General features: G+C 30.2%; 1 protein-coding gene across 1 annotated transcript in view; it reads right to left on the bottom strand.

Moving 5' to 3' along the window:
* The window catches only part of LOC106460970 (myotubularin-related protein 13-like), an 89773-nt gene extending 74684 nt beyond the window's left edge, over window positions 1-15089 (bottom strand). Inside the window, exons 1-5 of the mRNA XM_022387757.1 lie at window positions 14911-15089; window positions 7130-7215; window positions 3423-3689; window positions 3026-3128; window positions 630-778 (exon numbers count right to left, since the gene is read on the bottom strand). Coding sequence (XP_022243465.1) covers window positions 630-778; window positions 3026-3128; window positions 3423-3689; window positions 7130-7215; window positions 14911-14965 — 660 coding nt within the window. The 5' untranslated portion in view covers window positions 14966-15089. The remainder of the gene's footprint in view (window positions 1-629; window positions 779-3025; window positions 3129-3422; window positions 3690-7129; window positions 7216-14910) is intronic.
* Between the last annotated feature and the right edge of the window lie 5794 nt (window positions 15090-20883).

A 20883-nucleotide genomic window follows, 5' to 3' on the forward strand; every position in this document is an offset into this window, starting at 1 on the left:
TGAATCATTGTATAATTAAAGCATACTGAACAAGAGATCTTTACATAACAAAAGTTTGCACATTTTGTGAAGATAAAGAAATTCAGAATTACAGTCAATATTTATTGTACTTGTTATAAGACATTAGGCCTATTATGTTTTTTACTACTACATTCTATATTTAGTCCCTTACCGATTTTCAAGAATTAGAAGCGTGTATAATAATAGTACTTCAACCACACTATGTTTTCCATATCCATTGCCAATAATACATTTCAGTCAATTAAAAGCTCATCAGGGCATTTGGGACATCACAAATACTGTAATTTTTGGAACACTATTTACATAAGCTACTTGTTACAATAACAATTGTTATGGTGTGAAAGCCTTTTCCAAGCTGGCAAAGCATGATTATAATTAACTGTACATGTCATAAGACATTAGTATCACCCCTGTTATATGTTTTAACACTACATTCTTTACCTAGTCCTTTCTGGATTTTTAATAATTAGAACATTGTATAATTATGATAATTCAACCATACTATGTTTACCATAGCCAATGCCAACAGAATGTTGTTTACAGTTGTAAATTATATATATCTTGAACCTTCTTAAATGATCAACATTACATTAACTTAAAAGAAATACCATGTGTTCTGGTCTATTATAAACAAATCTACCTAGTTGTTCAAATAGCTGGTATACAGTAGCATGTGTTACAGGCAATGTGGTACTGAGTGGTGGCTGTAATGCTTGTCTGTCACCTGCTCCTATTGAGAATCGTACTTGAGGTCCACCTAAAGGAAAAAAACTTCCAATAAATGGTGTAGAAAGAGTCGTCAATTTTGTAAGAAGTTGTTGTTATAGTAACTGTTCATCAGCTACAAGTGAATAAAAAATAAACTGACTTGAAATGTCTTGTTTAAAATAACAAAAGAAAGTATGTAAATATATCAGAATTAGCATGGAATGAAGATAACTATCAGTTAGCTTGTACACTATAGTTGATAGGTACATCTATTTGAGATATCCAATTCTTTTGTTTTTGTTTAATTTTACCATTTACTTGTGTTTACTTTAGTGTTATTTAATGTAACCATATGATATAAGTCTACATTCATTGAATTTTATGTTATTTGTTTATATTTTATTGGTTGGCAAGCTTTTAGGGTTACATTTTATCTCCTTGCATAACCTGACAGTGTAAGTTTTTTTTTTTTTTTTTTTACATTAGTCTGTTAAGATGCAAAGAATTGACTCTTAAATAAAAACTGCAGTCATGTTATTTTTTAAAGTATTAGTTGAAGCCTTGCAACACTTCAAACACTTATTAAATTCTGTGTAATTGTTATTTGGAAGTTGAGGGAATTTTATGAGCATCATCATGGCTTCTAATATTTAAACTTTTTTATGCTCAAAAATTTCATAAAAAAAAAAGACCCATCAACCCTTTTATAAATTTTGTGTTGATGGTTATGTTTCTTTTTCCAGAAAATTATTTGATTGGCTGTGCTAGATAAAAATTATAATTGATAACTTCTTTCCTTACTTGGGCTAGTAAAATTGTCAGCCAATATGGAAATATCATCCTCTCATCAGTGAAAAGGTTAAATTGTGTCATTACATATGAGACTACACTTATTATATTTTATTTTCCCTAAAAATTACATCTTTTGTTGCTAATTCACTTTTTTTATTGTTTCATTCAAAAAACCTAAATCTTAAATATAATAGTTTTGAGCATTTTAATTTTTACTCAAAAGCAAAAATATTATTTTTAGTATATGATATGCTGTATTTTGTTTAATGTTTAAAGAAATAGAGCACCATTATTTCAGTATACAGTATGTAGAAATACCCACTTAAAAATCATGTTTGAAAACTTGGTCCTGAATAGTAAGATCAAAATTATTTATGTATATCCATTTGTATTGTTAAACTGACTGTATTTGCAAAAGTTGTTCAAGTTTAATGAAAAACTTTCAATATGCTTGTGTGTGTGTATATATAATATGGGCATAATTCAGCAAATCATCTTCTAGAAAAATATCTTATTTACCTAAAAATAATGTTTTTGTTACCTGCCAAGTATTTTTGAAACTCGGATAAAAAATTTTATTGCTATGAATATATCTCTTCTTTCTTTTTGGATAAAAGGATCATGAAAATTTTAAACTCAAAGTAACTTAAACATAAAAATACATAATGGTTTCAGTGGAAATTATTACTTAAAAATATATTTATAAACATACAGAAATTATAATAAGTTAAGTATTTTTCATTGTTGTATAAGTAGCATTTCTGGCTTTTCAGACTGATTAAGTTAGAAAGGTGTATAGACTTTTTTCGATTAAAGTGCTATCCAAAAATCAACTTTTTTTCTTCAGAAAAACTTTTTTCAAAATAAATCATATTAACTAACATTTATGGGGTACTTAAATCTTTTTTTAGCACTTAATACCCTAAATTAATTTAGATGTGTGAATATTATGGGATTGCAAATAATTGATTATTTGTTATCTGTTGCACTAATTGTTTAATGATGATATTAATAATATATTTTTATGAAAAGTACAATTAGACCTCCACCTAAAAATTACATTTTCAATTATACTTTTGGTGAAAATAATCAGATCACATTAATTGTTTTTTCTTTAACATAATAAAAGCATATGACAAACATTAATTGAAAAGAAAAAACTGATTTTCTGTTTGCTTAACTTTTATTTTTACCATACTTTAAAAAAAAATATGGAGAAGAAAATATACTTTAAATTAATCAAAATAAAAGCACTTAAGCAACATAATACACATTGTGGTAAATGCACACATTAGTGATTATCCTTCTTAGAAAAATTATTTATTTAATTCCACTTTTATAAACGTCTACAAGACTTTTACAAACAGAGCTTCTCGAACAGGATGCAAAGTACCAAATATAAGTATACTCTAACTGACACTAATATCCAAAATATAAACCCAGATTGTGTTTCAAATTCTATTCACTTAATATATAAAAGGGTGTTAGGCTTAAGTTTACTTACCAGGTGGAGGAACTTGAACACAACCTAAAATATTTCCAATGAGAGTTTCCATCTGAACTGCCATATTTTCTATGTACACACTGTATATAATACCCAAACAGTTCTGGAAAATTCAAAGAATATTTAATTTGTGTTTCTAAAACTTTATGTAATGTCCTAAACCCAATAAAAAATTGTCACTATGAAATTGTGAATTCTACTTCAATAATTCAAAAAAAAATTTTAATATTTACCAAACTAAATCTATTTTGATATATCTATAAAGACCTACCAAGTGATTGGCCAAACATCTTTGAATACTATATTAAAAAGTAAATAACAACTACAAAAAAAAACAATTATCAACCATAAAGGTCAGCTTCAATGAACATTTACATTTAAAATATATTTTACTCACTCTAAAAGTAGTGAAATAGTCCAGGCTGGAGACAAGTACTAAACACTTTGGGGCATACATGATGGAATGGTGTTGAACACTTGAAGAGTCCAGTGCTTCTTCCTCACCTTCTTCATCTGGTGGTTTGCTGGGAGTTATGGCCACGGGTTCATTGAAAGAAAGACATGCACAGTAGTGACGGTTGGCATCAATGTCTGTCAGAACAGATACAAAGAAAGTGGGCTGCTGACGGGTGGTGGAGAAACTCCATCCTTGTGGTTGACAAAACTAAGGCAAACAATATAAATATCTAATATAGGGTTATGTTCAGTTTCAATCAGCAAGAGAAAACTTCCAAACTATCAATGCTTCTCATGTCCCACAAATGCAAGCAACACGTACTAATGTTATTATGATGCTTAGTTCATCACTCAGTCTGTTTCACACATAACACCCTAGTATTATAACAATGCACTAAAACATTTTTATATTAAAGTACAAACTTTTAATCATTTTTTATCATGCCAAGATATACACACATACATACAAGTACTCTGTTTTAAATATAGTAAACTAAGAGAGCTTTTGCCAATACCATCACAATTAATAATAGAAAGCAACAAAACAAAAAGTATCCTTTTTCATTGCCTTTAACACTATACAGTCAACATGGGGTTGTAAAAAATGGAGAACAGAATCTGGTACTTGATATTCCAACATAAACAGTCATCCCTTATTTATAACTGTTGACCAGATGAATGACAATTAGTCAGCAGCACCTAACACCTATATACAACAAAAGGATATTGTAAAATGAAATTGTTACTGGGGTTCGAGCAAGCACTTGCATTTTTCGAGCTCCAAGGACTCAAACACACGGTAAAAATCTTTTCCCCTTATATTTTTGCACAAAACCATCAGAACTGTTTATCTTTATTTTCTCATTTAATACTTATTAACAGGGGTAACATTTCAACACTTTCTACCTGGTGTCACAAAAGTCTCTACTCATGGTGATTCTATTATTTATAATTGATTTGTTTTATTTTTCACATAAATGAAAAGATATATAATGGATAACTAGACATATCACAAGAAAGTAGAACTTTTGTTACATGTTTCTGAGAGAGAAAGAGAGACATGTCAGTTATTTCCTGAAAAACACCCTGATAAGTCATTGCCACATCAGCAATTCATTGGTAAAGTGTTACAGTGTTTGTAAGAGACTAGAAAGTGTAGCCGATAAACTTTGTACTTGTTATCCTCATGCAACTTGAACAACACTTAAAATAAAAGTTAATAGTGAATTCTGCCTATGAGTATAGACATTTGTAACTTCTTATGCATTGCATTGGTTTGGCCATGATGTTTTTTTTACTTTTCCTGCCAAAAGGTCCTCCTCGTCAAATATAAAGATAGATGGCACAACATCCAAGTCAAACTGCTGTGTAGCGGTTTCCATAAAACAAGACATAACACTTTTTCCCACAGCACCATGGGAAATAGTACGGATGCTGTGTAGTTGAATCAAAGCAAAATTCATAACAAAATATCTCCATTTTAATTAAACCTATACAATGGTGAATAATATTAAAAGTGCAAAATGACAGCAATTTCAGTCTAAGACACATGATAAAGCAATTTTATCCATCCCTAATGTTAAAATCTATATAATTAAAATTTTTTAATACTATTTTTGCATTCTTTGAGTCCTAAATCAAACTGTTTCTAGGATTTATTCACGAAATCAGCACTTCGTGTTTTTTTGTTTTTTTTCAGGAATGAAGTGCTGTGGTTGCACAACATGTGATTAATGTTCAACCATTTTGTTTTCTTCTTTCTCTCAATTCAACCAATCAGTGCGTGTGTTTAGACAAAGATGGGACCAAAGGCAGTTAGTTCAGGCAATACTATCAAGTGGTTGTTGATATCATAGGATTGTTAGCATGCACTCATTGCTGTGAAAGTAAACACTGATGCCTCGATTATCTGTAGTTTGGAGAAAACAAAAAATCACAGATAACAGAAACAGCGAATAATCGAGGCACTAGTGTATCTCACAAGTTAGCCTACTGTTTAATCTAAATCAAATTTTTCAATATATTTAATTTCCTTGTTTTAAATTATAATCTTTTAACTGTTGTTTAATCACATTATCATAAAAATTATAAAAGTTGTCAAAATAATAATTATAAAAGCCAAGTGTCGGTCGGTCACACTTGATTTCTCAGAATTTCATAAGTTATGAGTGTCCAATTTTACTTTTTCTCCTATAATACTTCCTCTTTTGATTGACTGTCCCTGTTTTAGTGAAATTTAATCGCTAACATATGCATAAGTAGCTCCTAAGTTTCAGAATTTTTTCTGCTATAGATGTGGAAGTGCTTTCACACCCCTATCAAAACCTGTGAAAAATAAATCAAAAATTAGCGCAAATCTATGCTTGGGAATTATTACAAAAAAGTCTTTGTTAAAACACACTGAACATACCAATTATCTGTAGGGAAAAGGACAATGCATAACTAGGCAACACATGTGCAATGACTCCCTCTACATTTGAGCTCATGAATCATCACTCTTTTACAAGGCAATGAATAAATACACAAAATTGATGGCACCCTGACTGCTAACAAGTATTAGGAAATTCTGATCCATCATAATTCCCTTAAGCCAGAAAATAAACCTAAAAATACAATAAATGTAGTGAAATGATATTTTAATGCAACAGAGGCTTATGGAACAGTCACAACCAGGACTTAGTCAACACAAGGTCCTGATAAAAACATTCTCAAGGTTGTATGGGTTTATACAGAAAATGAGAAGTACAAAAGGTGACTAAGCAACTTGACTGAACTATGGAGAGTAATACAGGACATTTGAAACAATATTCCACCATTATACAATGATAAACTGTATAGCAGCATGAAAACAAATTGTAATGCTCTGTGCATTGTACAATTTAATAGCTTTCCTTCTGTATTTTCTCTTATAATGTTTTGTACCATTTATAAATTCACGATCTAGTTGCCATTATTTGTTGCCTGTTGTGTGTACGACTTGAGTGTTTCCATAATTATTTTCATTACTATATATTTCTAAAAATTCTACTTAAAATATACAGCTTACACATCAGAATAAACTACTTAACTATAAAAATACAAGTCTTGAGTAAACTGATAAAATCAAGATCTAACAGTACCACCATTCTGACACTCTTGATATACTTCAAACAGATTTTTAATTTTGTATCAAGGTGGTCACATCCTTTCCAAAATGTTTTTTTTTCTGACTTCCTAGACAAAATTCCAGATTTTCCAGACCTACACATGTAAGAACCACTAATAAAAGAATATTTGATCTAAAATCAAATATAAATTGACAATTATCAATGGATAAGATAACACAGAATAAGTGATTAAGAATATGCTAAGATACACTAATAACTGTTATAGCTAAGTAGTATGTTTGCATGCACATGCAAATTCCAAGATAAAAAGGTGGGGACATACAATCTTCCCTAACATCTCTGGGTTCATGGTTACCCTGTATGTTGTACTTAGTCACATGATAATTTATGCAAGAAAATTAAAAATCTGTTTGCTTATGATATGTAGTTATACATTATCATAAATTTATCAACTCCCTCTGCTTTGAATTTAATGGTTTGTTTCCTGAATCTCTTTAAATTAAACAAGTTAACACAAAATATTCCAAATATCAAAACTCACCAGTTCTATTCCATCAAAAAATGGGGTATCTTCCCAGTCCTTCTCTGGAAACCGCTGCAACACTTTCCCATAGCTGTTACCACTTCCTAACAGTATGAAAAAAAATATCAGCAAAAAAAAATGATTTCAAAATAACTTTTTGAGCTTCTTACATAAACAACAGTTTCATATCAATGTTTGATGGTGCCCCCCCCCCCATTAGTTTGCTTTGTTAATCAGTTGGGAAATCAACACCCCCTCTTCCTTTGAATTGATGTCCTGTGTGAACACACTGCTTGCACTACCCATTGTATGGCCCTGTATATAAAGAATCACACCCAGACTTAAAATAAATTAATTCCTTTAGTTAAATTAATTTTTTTTTATATTAAGAACCCTTGAATTTTTTATAAATTATATTATCATTACTTAGTATCTATCAAAAGAAAAATTGTAAAATGTATGTGAAAGCATTCCACAAATCAGCTATTAGTCATTCAAAGCAATAGCCATAGGAATGCAATATAATTACACTTTGGTGATAGTTTGATAGTTCACGATATCTAATGGACAAGTATACAACAGTAAATCATTTCTGAAAATAATAGTGATGCCTAATAGCAAACATGCTGTAAAATGAACACTACAAAGAAATAAGCTGTGTGATAGCTCATCACTTTAAATTACTTGATTTTGTTTCCTCATAAAAAAAAAAAAGATTCATTTTCTCTCTTTCCAGATTACTTAAATTTCACAAACCTTTTAACATGTAGTGTAACACTGAAAATCCTCATAGTTAGTCATTGTTCATATTCACCAATGAATGTGATTAACTTGTATATTAAAGCAGTGTAGCTTAGCAAAATTACTAAGCATTTCTATGTAAATGAAAAATGACTTATACCCGCAGAATATATGTTTTTAGCTCAATTTTTTGGCTATTACAGCCTTGTCAGGAACTATAGATAACTTACAAATTTGCTAATCCAGTTAAATCCAAACTGGAACAACATCAGTTAATTGAACATTAGTATACGTGTGTAAAAGATCAATCATTCTTGAATTTAAATTGTTGAAACAAATATAAACAGCCTACAAGTAAGTTGACTATCCAGAAAAATATAAATCAACCTACTCCATGATGACATACACAAATAATCCTGATGTATAAATACAAGTATAGCTTGGTAAAGACCATAGAAAACAAACAGCCATGCCATAAATGAAAGGAATTGGAGAATTAACTGTATTTTCATGATGTTGCATATCTGAATGATGGGAAGACAGTCAAAGTGAATGATTCCCCAGGCCTCTTGCAATACTGCTGAGCAGAGCAAATAGGGTAACAAATCAGTTCCAGTTGCTTTGGAAAACAACAGTTTCTGCAAAGCCTGGGTACCCAAAGCCAACAGAATGGACTCTTCATGATGTGAAAAGAAACATGAAGAATAATCCACATCAAACAGTTACTACTGTTGCAGGGCAGACATAAGTGTGCCATAATACCATAAAAAGCCATCTTCATAGAAAGGGGTACAGTAACAGAATAACTAAATGGAAGTCACTCATCACTCCAGGCAATACTGTGCATTGACAGCAGTGATCATCACAAATGCTATCACATTATCATGCCTTTTAAAAGACAGTTATTTTATCCAAAGTTCCAGAAATCCAAAATTCTAGAAAAATGTATACACCTGAGTTTTGCAGTTATCCTCCAACAAACTTGAATGAACTAAACCACTTACATGTTACAACAAAATATGAGTTATTATAATTTGGATCACATGTTTAATACAGATGGGAATCAATAGCATGTCTGAAGAAATGGATCTTGGCACAGTGCTGGATGAGTCACTCAAGCCATCAAAGTAGTGCTCTGTTGCCAGTAGTGAATACAATAAAATTTTAATGTATATTTAAAGAAATACTGATTACAAGTCAATAGTGATTAGTTTTTCAGTTTTAGACTTGTTTCAGTCATCTTCCAATTTATGTGCATATACCTTCACCACCATCAGTCCAAACATCATGTTTTTTTCTATATTTCTTTCCATTTTAACACATCTTTTTTTTTCACCAGACTGTAAAAATTTTTAAATGTAGCAATTATTTTTTTTATTCACATTTGAGTTTGATCAGTTCATAGTAAGAAACTGATAGGTTAACTAAAATAAGTATGTAAATCAAAAATTAAATAATTATGTACTCTCACTTATTTAGGTCTCTCTGCCTAACCAAAACTGATTTTTATTCAACAACAATAATATTTAACCCTAAAATGCCCAAATGCATCAACTTGATTCACCTGTCATATGGTTTGTTTTACTGCATTTCCAAAAAAAAAAACTTCACAATGGAACTTAAGAAGTATTTTCTACAATTTATGTAATTTCTATAAAATATAATATATTGGTTTCAAATGTGGTGTTTGTATGAATTCTCAGCTTAAGAAATTTGAAAAAAGTTATTTGTGAAATGTTTTTTTTTTCATTTTGGAAACCAAAATTATTACCTTTGTTACGGATTTCAATTATTGATTCTTATGCCTTTCTACATTCTTGGAAAGCTTTCAATAAAAAATATTTATAAAATTGTACATAAATTTTGTCTTTGTTTTGATTCAAAAAAAAAACATATTTTCACTGTCTTCACAATCACTGGCATACAATAAAAACTTTTTAACCAACCAAAATTATAAACAAGTTTACCTTTTTTTTATTTGCTAATCAGAAGTTTTCATTTAATGGATTTAATAAGTTTTAATCCTGTGTTATATTCATTTTTTTAACGTTTCTTTTCAGTGATTTTTTTATTTTTCAACCGTAAATATGGCTTAACAAACTTTAAAATTATCATTAAAAACAAAACTTGATATGGTCAAGTGAAAAATTATATAACTAACCCTATCAATTCTACACCTGACCTAGTTCTACAAAAAATTAATATATATATATATATATACAACATCATACTTCAAATGAAGTATAAAATGACAAAGCAAGCTTTTCACATGATTTAAGAAACAAATCATTCTTCTAATGGCACATCACCAAGCTAAGCTTTTATCACTTTGTTCCAATTACTCCATGGTTCTCCACTTCTTGTTTTGCATATTGCTTTTGCCATAGCTAAATGAATTTTCATTTATTTTTCAGTATATTATGTTTGTATACTTTTTATAATGATGGGAAAATAATATTCCAAAAAAAAATCTTGTTGTTTTCTTGTTAAAGATACAGAGGTTCTCTGACAGTAATCATTATAAAAATATTTTGATATCTCATATCCTCAATGTTGATTTAGTAAAACCCCAATTCTTATTCTGAAGCTTCTACATACTATATTATTATACTTTAACATTTTCCTTATGATATATGTATCCATACATCTAAACTATATTTCATATACAATAAAATGAAATTAAGAAATGGATGTAAATTTATACATAATTAAAACAATAAGGTAAAAAATAATAATTATAATGTAAATATTATGTTATTTCCTTATAAACTGTATTTTTTTATATTTGTAGAGATCTTTCTTTTTGTGAATTGAAAATAAGCCCCTAAAAATAAATCCTGGTTGTGAGCATGACTTATGATAAGATTGATCAAAAAACTGTAGCATGTTAACATTCATTATTCTTTATTCACTTAAAGAGAATGATGAATATCTTGCTCATTTAACTGTGTTTGCCAGAACTTGTTACACATGGACTAATAACAATAAGCAACACCACTACATCATTAACCTATTTACATGAACAGGAATCTTATTTAATTAGAACTAGCTCTAGCTAGACTGGAATCACTGAAAAATAAAAACAAAAGTTTGGATTTGTCATACACCTCTGACATACAATATAGTACAATAAGTTGTTTGATTTATTGATTTCTCAGCATTGCATGTGTTTCCTGTACTCTTAAAATGTAAACATATTAATCATTTTAATTTGGTCTTTCAAAACTTCTGCCTGTATCAAAACTTCTCACTTGAATGGTTATGATACTTATTTTACAAAGGTTTTAATTATTTTTTAAGTTATTCAAGATGATGATGGAATTAGAAAACCATCATGAAATATTGGTAACTATAGATATTTTTTTGCATTCTAGTGTTTTACTATTTCTTATAATACATCAATTTCCACCTTGTCAATTATTATAATCTCTGCAGTTGTTATCTGGTATCATCATAAGTTTTACTGCAAACAATGAACATTGTATACTCTTTGTCTTTGATATTTTGTGTATGAAAACATTGTAATGTTTACTGATAATCTGCCAAATTACATTAACACATGCTTACTAATATAAAAGTTATAGCATGAAAACTATTACAAGCACAAAATGGTTATGAGGTCAGTCCAAAGGATCGAGCCTGTGGCAGAATCTAAATCTTTCAGAAACTCCATAATTAGAAATAAAATAATCTTCACTGAATGATTCCTTTATCAATACATTTTCTACTAGGCCTTCTTTACTCCTCTACATAGTTTCATGTGAAGTTTCTGAAAGAGTTAGATTCTGCAACTCCATAATTAGAAATAAAATAATCTTCACAAATGATTCCTTTATCAATACATTTTCTAATAGGCCTTCTTTACTCCTATACATAGTTGCATGTGAAGTTTCTTAAAGAGTTAGATTCTGCAACCACATAATTAGAAATAAAATAATCTTCACTGACTGATTCCTTTATCAATACATTTTCTAATAGGCCTTCTTTACTCCTATACATAGTTGCATGTGAAGTTTCTTAAAGAGTTAGATTCTGCAACTCCATAATTAGAAATGATAAAATAATCTTCACTGACTGATTCCTTTATCAATACATTTTCTACTGGGCCTTCTTTACTCCTATATATAGTTGCATGTGAAGTTTCTGATTCAGTATCAGATTGAGGGTAGGTAAGTATCTTAACCAAGTCCTTCACCTTAAATCATACATCCCAATATTGAAACTTAGTAATCTCATTACAATGTACATTTTCAATTATCATTATTATAAATTTCCTTTCTTTTCTCTGGATATTTCTACAAACCAACAGTTGAGAATTACTAAATTACACCATGATGTACCCACCACAAGATCTGACAGATTGTTTGGAACTTACCATTCAGTAATTCCATTGATTCTGTACAGATTACATTACATATATATAATACAAACATCAATATTTTGATATTTATTCCATGATTAAGTGGATAACTATTCATAATGAGATGTCACATTCAGTTATAATTATTTCAAGTGATATAGTTTTAATTAATCATTACATTATATTCCATTCTACCATCTCATATGTAATTAATTTAATGTATTATACAATATTCTGACACCATCAGATGGTGTGGCATACATTTCAATTAGTAAATAAAATTATCAAAAGATAAATTTCAAGCATTTCATTATACCATGAAGGAAATATATCATGATTTAGCAATTAGAGTTTGTTATACAGAGGTGAAGTACAATGAGTAAATGATTAAAGGTAAGAACTCTTTAATACCCATCATAGCAACCATTTGTAAAAAAAAGCACATACAATTTTCTTATACCGAGCATCAAAATGGGCATAAGATATGTTCTATATAAAAGATCTGAGGGTGTCTTTTGTATTCTCTACTCCTATGTTATAAAATTAATATAAGGTTAAATAAGCTAAAATTTTCACTAACAGAAAATAGTTAGTCATTGTCTCTTAAACTTACATTGGTTCTTACTGGATGCCAGTAATAACTAAACCACATATATGAAGCCTCATCCGTATTCATGCATCCAGTTGGAGTCAACTCTACTCATTTGTCATTCATAGTCCCTTATTATCATTCAACATCATTCACATCATATCTCACATTTTCGTAACTATGTTGATAAGTAAATTAGCTATTTGCCAACACTGTTATTTACATTATTTAATCATCTTTTCTCTTCATTAAATTGTGTTAATTATGTGTTTATACTTACCTTTTCTGTCTTTATGACAATAAAAGTATATAATTTGATGCAATGGACAGTTATTTCCTCAGGTAGTTATTATAAGTGTCAATGATGTAATCTACCCACAGTATTTATGATAAAAACATTTATTTCTGTTGTCTCTGTTCATTAAATGCTTTGTCATCTCAGCATTTTCTTTTTCAAAGTACTGTTTAATACATCAAAACTGAATTATTCATGGCCAGAATTGATGACTAGTTTGGAAGATACTATAAATTAGGCCAACAACCAGCCCACAAAGCTTTATCTTTACCACTTCAACATTCATTTGTAACTTATATTCTAATGAACTGCTTGAAATTTATCACTTACTCCCCTTGATTGTCCTAAGTTTCATTATGTCAGAAGTTACATTTACAATAATAATAATTTCACATTTATTTCATAAAGAATAACTGTAACAGAAGAAATACATATTTTATAACTGAATGATATTTCAGGAATAAAGTACTGTTTCATGAAATGTGCATTCCTTAATTGGACCAACCCTATATTGGAGAAGGAATATTGACTATAATTCCAAATCAACTAAGTGTATCTACATGAAATGTGGCAAGCTTTTATTCAAATATGTGGGACAGTCTAAGCACCTTACTGTAAAAAAATGCTTAACGTAATTTTATGTGCTTAAATTCGAAATATTCATATGCAAATTTGTAACGTTTCAACACAGGCACTTCCCAATATTGTATAGAAAAGATTGGAGAATTTCAATAACAAAAGCAACATAACAATCACATTAAGTCATACATATAACCTATTTAATGTAAACTGTGCTTAATGTGACTTATCGACCTTAAGCCATCTTAAGCATCTTTTACAGTAAGCACTTTAGACCATCTCAAAATGTACAAGCTTGTTGTAGAAAAAAAAAATCAGATGTGTTACAAATGTATTTGTATTCAAGATATGTCTATGAATTACCAACATTAATCTGGCTCAGATAAGTTCGAGTGCAAGAAGGTGATTGGTGAAGAATAAAAACAGTTGTCCATCTTACAGTTACATATTGTATTTTCATAACCTCTAGAACCTCTGAAATGCATATATACAGTTTTTTTAAGTATCTTGGTATATTGTATTTATTCTTCTCTAACATGAACTGTTGCCAAATTAGCAATGTAGAGTAAAATAAATTGTAGGTAACTCTGACATCAATTACATAATACCATGTTAAATATCACTCTGTAAAAGGTCATAGCATGCATACATAACCTCACCCACACACACAGAGTTAAGAATTATTATAAATACATAAACATTTTAGTTAAAATGCAAAATAGTTATACTGTTAGAAACCAACTTTCATAATAAGATAATGTCAAGTGCACATTCTTGTAAACCTATGGGGTAATGACTAATGGTCATATATCCAATCCAACCTTCAAACTCGACTTTCAAGTGTTAACTTTTGCGCCAAAACTGATAAAGTCATTTCTCATGACATGGTCTAATTGCTGGATTACATGTACTATGATATAGCCTGCAGGCATTTATCATTCAATTTGATTGCACAAATATTATAACGCTATTAGTATTAGTATTGCACTATCGGTACGTTTTATCCATTTTTTTATTATTAAATTATCATTTTTATGACGTTATTAATATTACTATCAGTCTAGTTTTTCACATTAATAGTTAAGTTAAAACTAACTATTTAATTTCACTGTCAGTTTCAGCGTGTAAAAAATAATAACCATGTTAACCTTTAACCTGTAACTGTGAAGTATAATTTAAATTCTTACTCTTACTTAATTAGTGTCAATCTTTCAAATCAAATGTTTCATACTTACTTGCTCGCTCATGATCGAAACCCACTATTACAAAATAATCTGCCAGGCGTGACATAATTCTCAGAATCCTTGGAATATAACTTTCCAAATTATAAATATAATCCTACACAACATACTGTAAGCCTACCTAACATTTTAAAAATCACACTCTCCACCATATCCCACCATCGCGAACCTCGATTCCGTTGCTGCTAAAACTTACAAGTTCGCTTTCTTCATCACTAGAGGGTGATAAGCCTAATATTAAAGTCTGAGAAGAATGACAAAAGAAAATGTCGTTTTCGTATTTAAAAAATGGCAATATTTTACATTAATTAAATATTAAAAAACATGTTTCTAAAATTCACACAAGTTTTTATTTTCCTTCCACTACATTGTAAAAACTACAGAGGTAGCAAGAGGTCAAAAAGCAGTGGATTCAATTATTTTTATTAGTTTACGTTTATCTATAATATGTATACTAATAAGTGAACATGGTAAATAAAAAATAAGATGGTGGGCATTGAGAAGTTTCGGGTATTGCTCAAATAAACACACATTTTCTTAAGTAAACTAAAAAGGTAAGCTAGAATCAGATGAACTTAATTATAAATTCACTGTTTGAACAGAGGAATATAATTCGAATTTTGTTGGTTAAGAGCCAGCTTCAAACTGAATGAATATACTTTCTTCAAATCTATTTCATTCTTATATCTAATTATTAATGGTTAAGTGGTCAGGTTCAGTTGTAGCATTACATTTGTAATATGTGACACATACCAGATGTTTCTTTTCCTTTCAGGTTACAGGTGAGCATTTCTCGTTCATCCAAAATGTAAAAATGTTTTCACACTTGCGTTTGTTTGGGTCAGCATGTAGAATTAAACACATAGAAAGGTAGTTCTGGAACGTAGCTAAGCTGTTGGTGCCCTAGTTATACATTGTCAAAGGTGGTTCCTATCACTGAAGAAGTATGTGGATTAATATCATGTATTTTCTTTATTGAGATCAATTGCATAAGGGTTTAGTTTGTGTTCTTCCTATTTTTATTCATCGAGTGACGTAGATGATCAGTGCACTTTGGGAGACTTAAGCCTTTTGTGATATCTATATAGTGGTTAGTTTTCTCATATTTTTTTTCTGATATAGAGCTTTCTCTCTCCAGATTAGATAGCTATACGGTGTGTCGTGTACCCCTCAGATTTGACTTGTTTTAAAAAATAAAAATTATTTTTAACTTTCTTTTACATTGTGTCTAGTTTCTTTTTTCAACTTCGTCAAATCATAAATTCAGATTTAACACTACATAACATTTTTCTATCATTCATCCTGCTATTACGATTGTTATTCTTACCGCTAAGGTAATAACTGAATCTGAGAATATCACAAATTCTCTAAATACATGATGAACCATGCATAACGTATTTCCTTGTGGAATATATTCTTTTATTCAGTGGATGACCAACTAACGGTGCATTCCATATACTTCTTTGCACAGTCTGTACATTAAAACTTGTAAACATCAAATGACCATTTTCCTTCGAGATCTACGTCATTTAATCTAAAAAAAAAAACTTTTATTTGAATAATAGATTTTACAATACATCGTATACGAACTTGTAAAGATATCCTATATAAGTATTTAATTAACTTTTGTTGAGCAAAATAGTGATATCCTGTATAAACTAAACAATCTCTACTAGTTTCTTTGAAACCATAAGCTACAAAACATGAAAGATAGAAAGATTTTTCAAATACTCATGGACTAGGTTATCAATAGAATTAACTCAAATTTTATTCGAGTCCAAAACTTTCTTAATTCTTAATATTTCTTCATACAAAAAAGTATTAGTACTTAAATGTCTGTACAGTTGTTTAAACAAGATTTTTACTCGTTTAACCTTAAACACCTTAGAAACTGCCAAAGTGTACGTACAATTTAATAAATGTTTGTTTACGATTAAAACCCACATCAAATTCATGATACTAGTTATACAATGAAGTATCTCAAAAAGACAAAAACAATCTTAACTTATGCTCTAAATCTTCAGTAAATTTAGTGTTAAAATGATTTCTAGTCAGATAAGAAAATATTTGATAATGTCACGGACAAAGAACAGTTTATAATCCGCAAGTCTAGTGATTGCGAATTTAAAAGTAGCTCTTAACAAATAACGTTAAGTTTACATTCTCCTAAGGTTCTGATTTCAACCTAGTCGAATGCTTCCCTACCAAAACACTACAATATTTTGATGGTATTGACTATAAGATTTTATGTTCCTTTTTTAAAGGAAGATGCTCTAACAGAAGCGTTAATTTAATGACAAACATTTTTCCACTTCAAGAGTTATGTAAACGTAACAACTTTTATGTATGTATATATGCAGCAACTATGTAGCTGGAAAGAGGTATCTATTTATTTGTATGTTTTTATCAGTCAATACCTTATGTGGTCAGATATTCAAAGTAAAAAGTTTTTTCTAGGATGGGAATTTTTCGAATTTCTTTATTCATATATATTGTATAAAAATGGCAAACAACAATTTATAAGCCGAAAGAAATGGTTTATTTTGAGGGAACATACTACATGTTGCGACAGAACATTGGTCTCTATTTTTTCACGTATTAGTATAGATTTGTTCAGTAGTCACCTTTTGCATCTTCTGCGCTTGTATCACAAAATAAAAAAATTAAACATTTCGACCTGTGATAATGTACGGATTTTCACATAGCATAAACATTAGTTTTTAGGACAAGATACCAGTGCCATCTTCAGGCAATGCCATCTTTTAATATTTATTACATCTTCATAAGTATAAAAAAACACACTCAAGACTAGATTCTTTAAAGGTGGTACTCACATTAATAAAATATTGAGGAAAATTAGGTAAAATTATCTCAATAGCATGAACATTAGTTTTTAGGACAAGATACCAGTGCCATCTATCTTCAGAAAATATCGTCTTTTAATATTTATTACATAATAATTATAAACAACATACTCAAGACTAAATGTTTTTAAAGGTGGTACTCCCATTAATAAAATATTGAGGAAAATTAGGTAAAATTATCTCAATAGTAAGTCAAGTTGAACAAGTACACCTACATAAAATTGAATATAAAATGAAAAAATAAGGATATGTCAATGGACAAGCTCATTTCTTCAAAAACCCCAAGGTAGTTAGTTCCATTACAGGTGAAACAATATATCAAATATTTATTCTTTATTCGTCACTTGGATGTAAAATTCTCATCTTATTGCCTATTGTCCTTTTAGAACAAACATATCTGGCTTTCTGTTTACTTTGTTATAAAGTATTAAGTTTGTTTTAAAAAGGTAAATGAACTACGTTTGCATGTACTACCAAATTTCAAGCGCAAAGTAATATCTAGTTACACTAACTGTAGAGTCTTTAGAGCAATAAAACAAAATACAAGAATTGATAAAAGCACCTAAAACATGCATTATTTTTTGTTGTTCTTCTAAAACTCATATTTTATTCTATTGTTTCCTGATTCTAAGGCACGTAGTTTGCAAGATACCTGTGGTAGTTCAAACACTTTTTTATTGGTTAATCGAGAATTTCGGAACTCAAGTGCTTGCCGAGAGAAAGTTTTGGAGTCTGTGCAAAACGTAAAATTGCGACTCCTGACAATAGACTGTACCCCATTATTTACAGTTTTTCAATGCAATAATTTTCAATTGTCTTATTGCGTCACATAATAACAGTCCTCGACGATCATAACTCAAACAACCCGTAAGATTACATCTGTACAGCGCTGCAGCGCATGTTATAAAGTACAACTCAGGACAACGCAAAATAGGTGTTATTCCATGTAGACGTTTGATATTGAAATCACGTATATGCGACGTGATTTTGAAAACCTCAGCCATAAAACAACAATCACCTTAAACCTTACATAAGTGACATTGTTAATTACACCAGATTACTACATTGTCTCAAAGGCATAAAACATGGTTATCCTCGGACTAATAATTAGTAGTGGTATAACGTATTTTATGGTGACGTTTGGGTTGAACAACAAAATGTAAATAATTTTCCAGGACTTTTTCAGGAACATGGTAATCAGTGTTAAAAATAATGGTCTTATAAAATCTCGATATCCATAGTGCTATAAGCATCTCTGGAGCAGTATTTTCCTTTTTGACCGGCCCGGCATGGCCAGGTGGTTAAGGCGCTGGACTCGTAATCTGCGGGTTCGAATCCACGTCACACCAAACATGCTCGCCCTTTCAGCCGTGGGGGCGTTATAATGTGACGGTCAATCCCAATATGCGTTGATAAAAGAGTAGTCCAAGAGTTGGCGGTGGGTGGTGATGACTAGCTGTCTTCCCGCTAGTCTTACACTGCTAAATTAGGGACGGCTATCGCAGATAGCCCTCGTGTAGCTTTGTGCGAAATTCGTAACAAACCAAACCTTTTTGAATCTGAGATAAAAGTATTTCGGACTATACGTCGGCTCTTATGGTATAAAAACTACTCTGGATTTCATTAAGCAGATACCCGATACATCACATGATCAGTCTATTTAGCGCATGCAATTAAATGAATGCATGGGAGCAAAAAACTGTCCAATCAGCGTTATTTCTTATTATTTTTATGAAGAACAGCAGGATATTTCTTGCGTGTTAATTGCCATGTAAAATGCATCAGTAAAGAAGCGCTGTAAAGGTATTATAAAAGATTTATAACTGGTATTATAGTAGCCATAGTATGACCTTGAGAAACTATTAATTAAAACAGAAAATTTCAAAGATATAAAGGGTTATAATCTTACTTGTCATAAGACATTAGTATTAGACCTATTACATTATTAAACACCACATTCTTAATCTAGTCTCCTAGATATTTTCAAGAAAAAGGGGAGTTTTGCTCAATCCAGAGCTCTTCAGCCAACTGGGATACAACTAACACAGCAATGGTCGAAACACTATTTATATAAGCCATTACGCAATTGTTATGGTGTGTACGTCTTTTACAAGGCAGCGAAAAATTATTACAGTTTCGCTTCTCATAAGACGTTAGTTGTTGTATCAAATGACTTATATAAATAGTGTTCCGACAACTGTTGTGTTTGCTGTATCCCAGCCAAGCCTGAAGTGCTCTGGATTGAGCGAAACGCGTCGTCGACAATAGATATGACAAATATAGTGTTGTTTGAATACTACTATCGTACGCTCTTCTATTTCTTGAAAATCCCTAAGGGATTAAATTAAAAATGTAATAACCCTAATACTAACGTCTTATTATAAGTAAAATTGTTATCATTCTTCGTCGGTTATTGTTATAAAGGAATTTGTTTGTTTTGTTTACCTAGAGTGTTTAATTTTCTTAGCAGAAATTATATTAAGAAAAGTATTTTTGTAGTTACGGTTTTTAGTGTATTTTGCAATAAGTTTTGTTAAGTGAAAAAAAGGATGATTTTGTTGAATTTTTATCACTTTTTTTCAACTATGTTTTGAATTTTTGCAGACAATACCAGGGATCCTAAAGGTAATTACTAAATTTTGGACCTCTTTCATGGATATTTGTTCACATAAAGAAGGATAGTTTTGTTACTAAAACTATTTGTTCGTATTAAATTCTTAGTGGTATAGAGAGCTTGACTCGCAATCTGTGGGTTACGGGATCGAAACGCTGCGCTCAACATTCTTGTCCTTTCAGCCGTCGGGGCGTTATAATGTGACGGAAAATTCCACTATTCGTTGCTGAATATCATCACTCGTGAGAAAACGTCATTTCAACGTACTCTTAGGTGTTTGACTCTTCGAATTTCATTTTTTTGCGAAAAAGTTTGAATCGTGGTGCTCACTAGAACTGAGGTTCGTGTCGCATGTGCTGCCTTCAAGATGACTCAGAAACTAGTCGCAAACATGCTCCAAGTCTTCCAATCGACACATCGCAATGCCAGATTTAAAAGATCCTATTAATGCTCCAAAAGTTTCAGAATTGTTGAATTTGAATCAGTTGT

This window comes from Limulus polyphemus, unplaced genomic scaffold, assembly GCF_000517525.1.
Source record: "Limulus polyphemus unplaced genomic scaffold, Limulus_polyphemus-2.1.2 Scaffold872, whole genome shotgun sequence".
Taxonomy (NCBI): domain Eukaryota; kingdom Metazoa; phylum Arthropoda; class Merostomata; order Xiphosura; family Limulidae; genus Limulus; species Limulus polyphemus.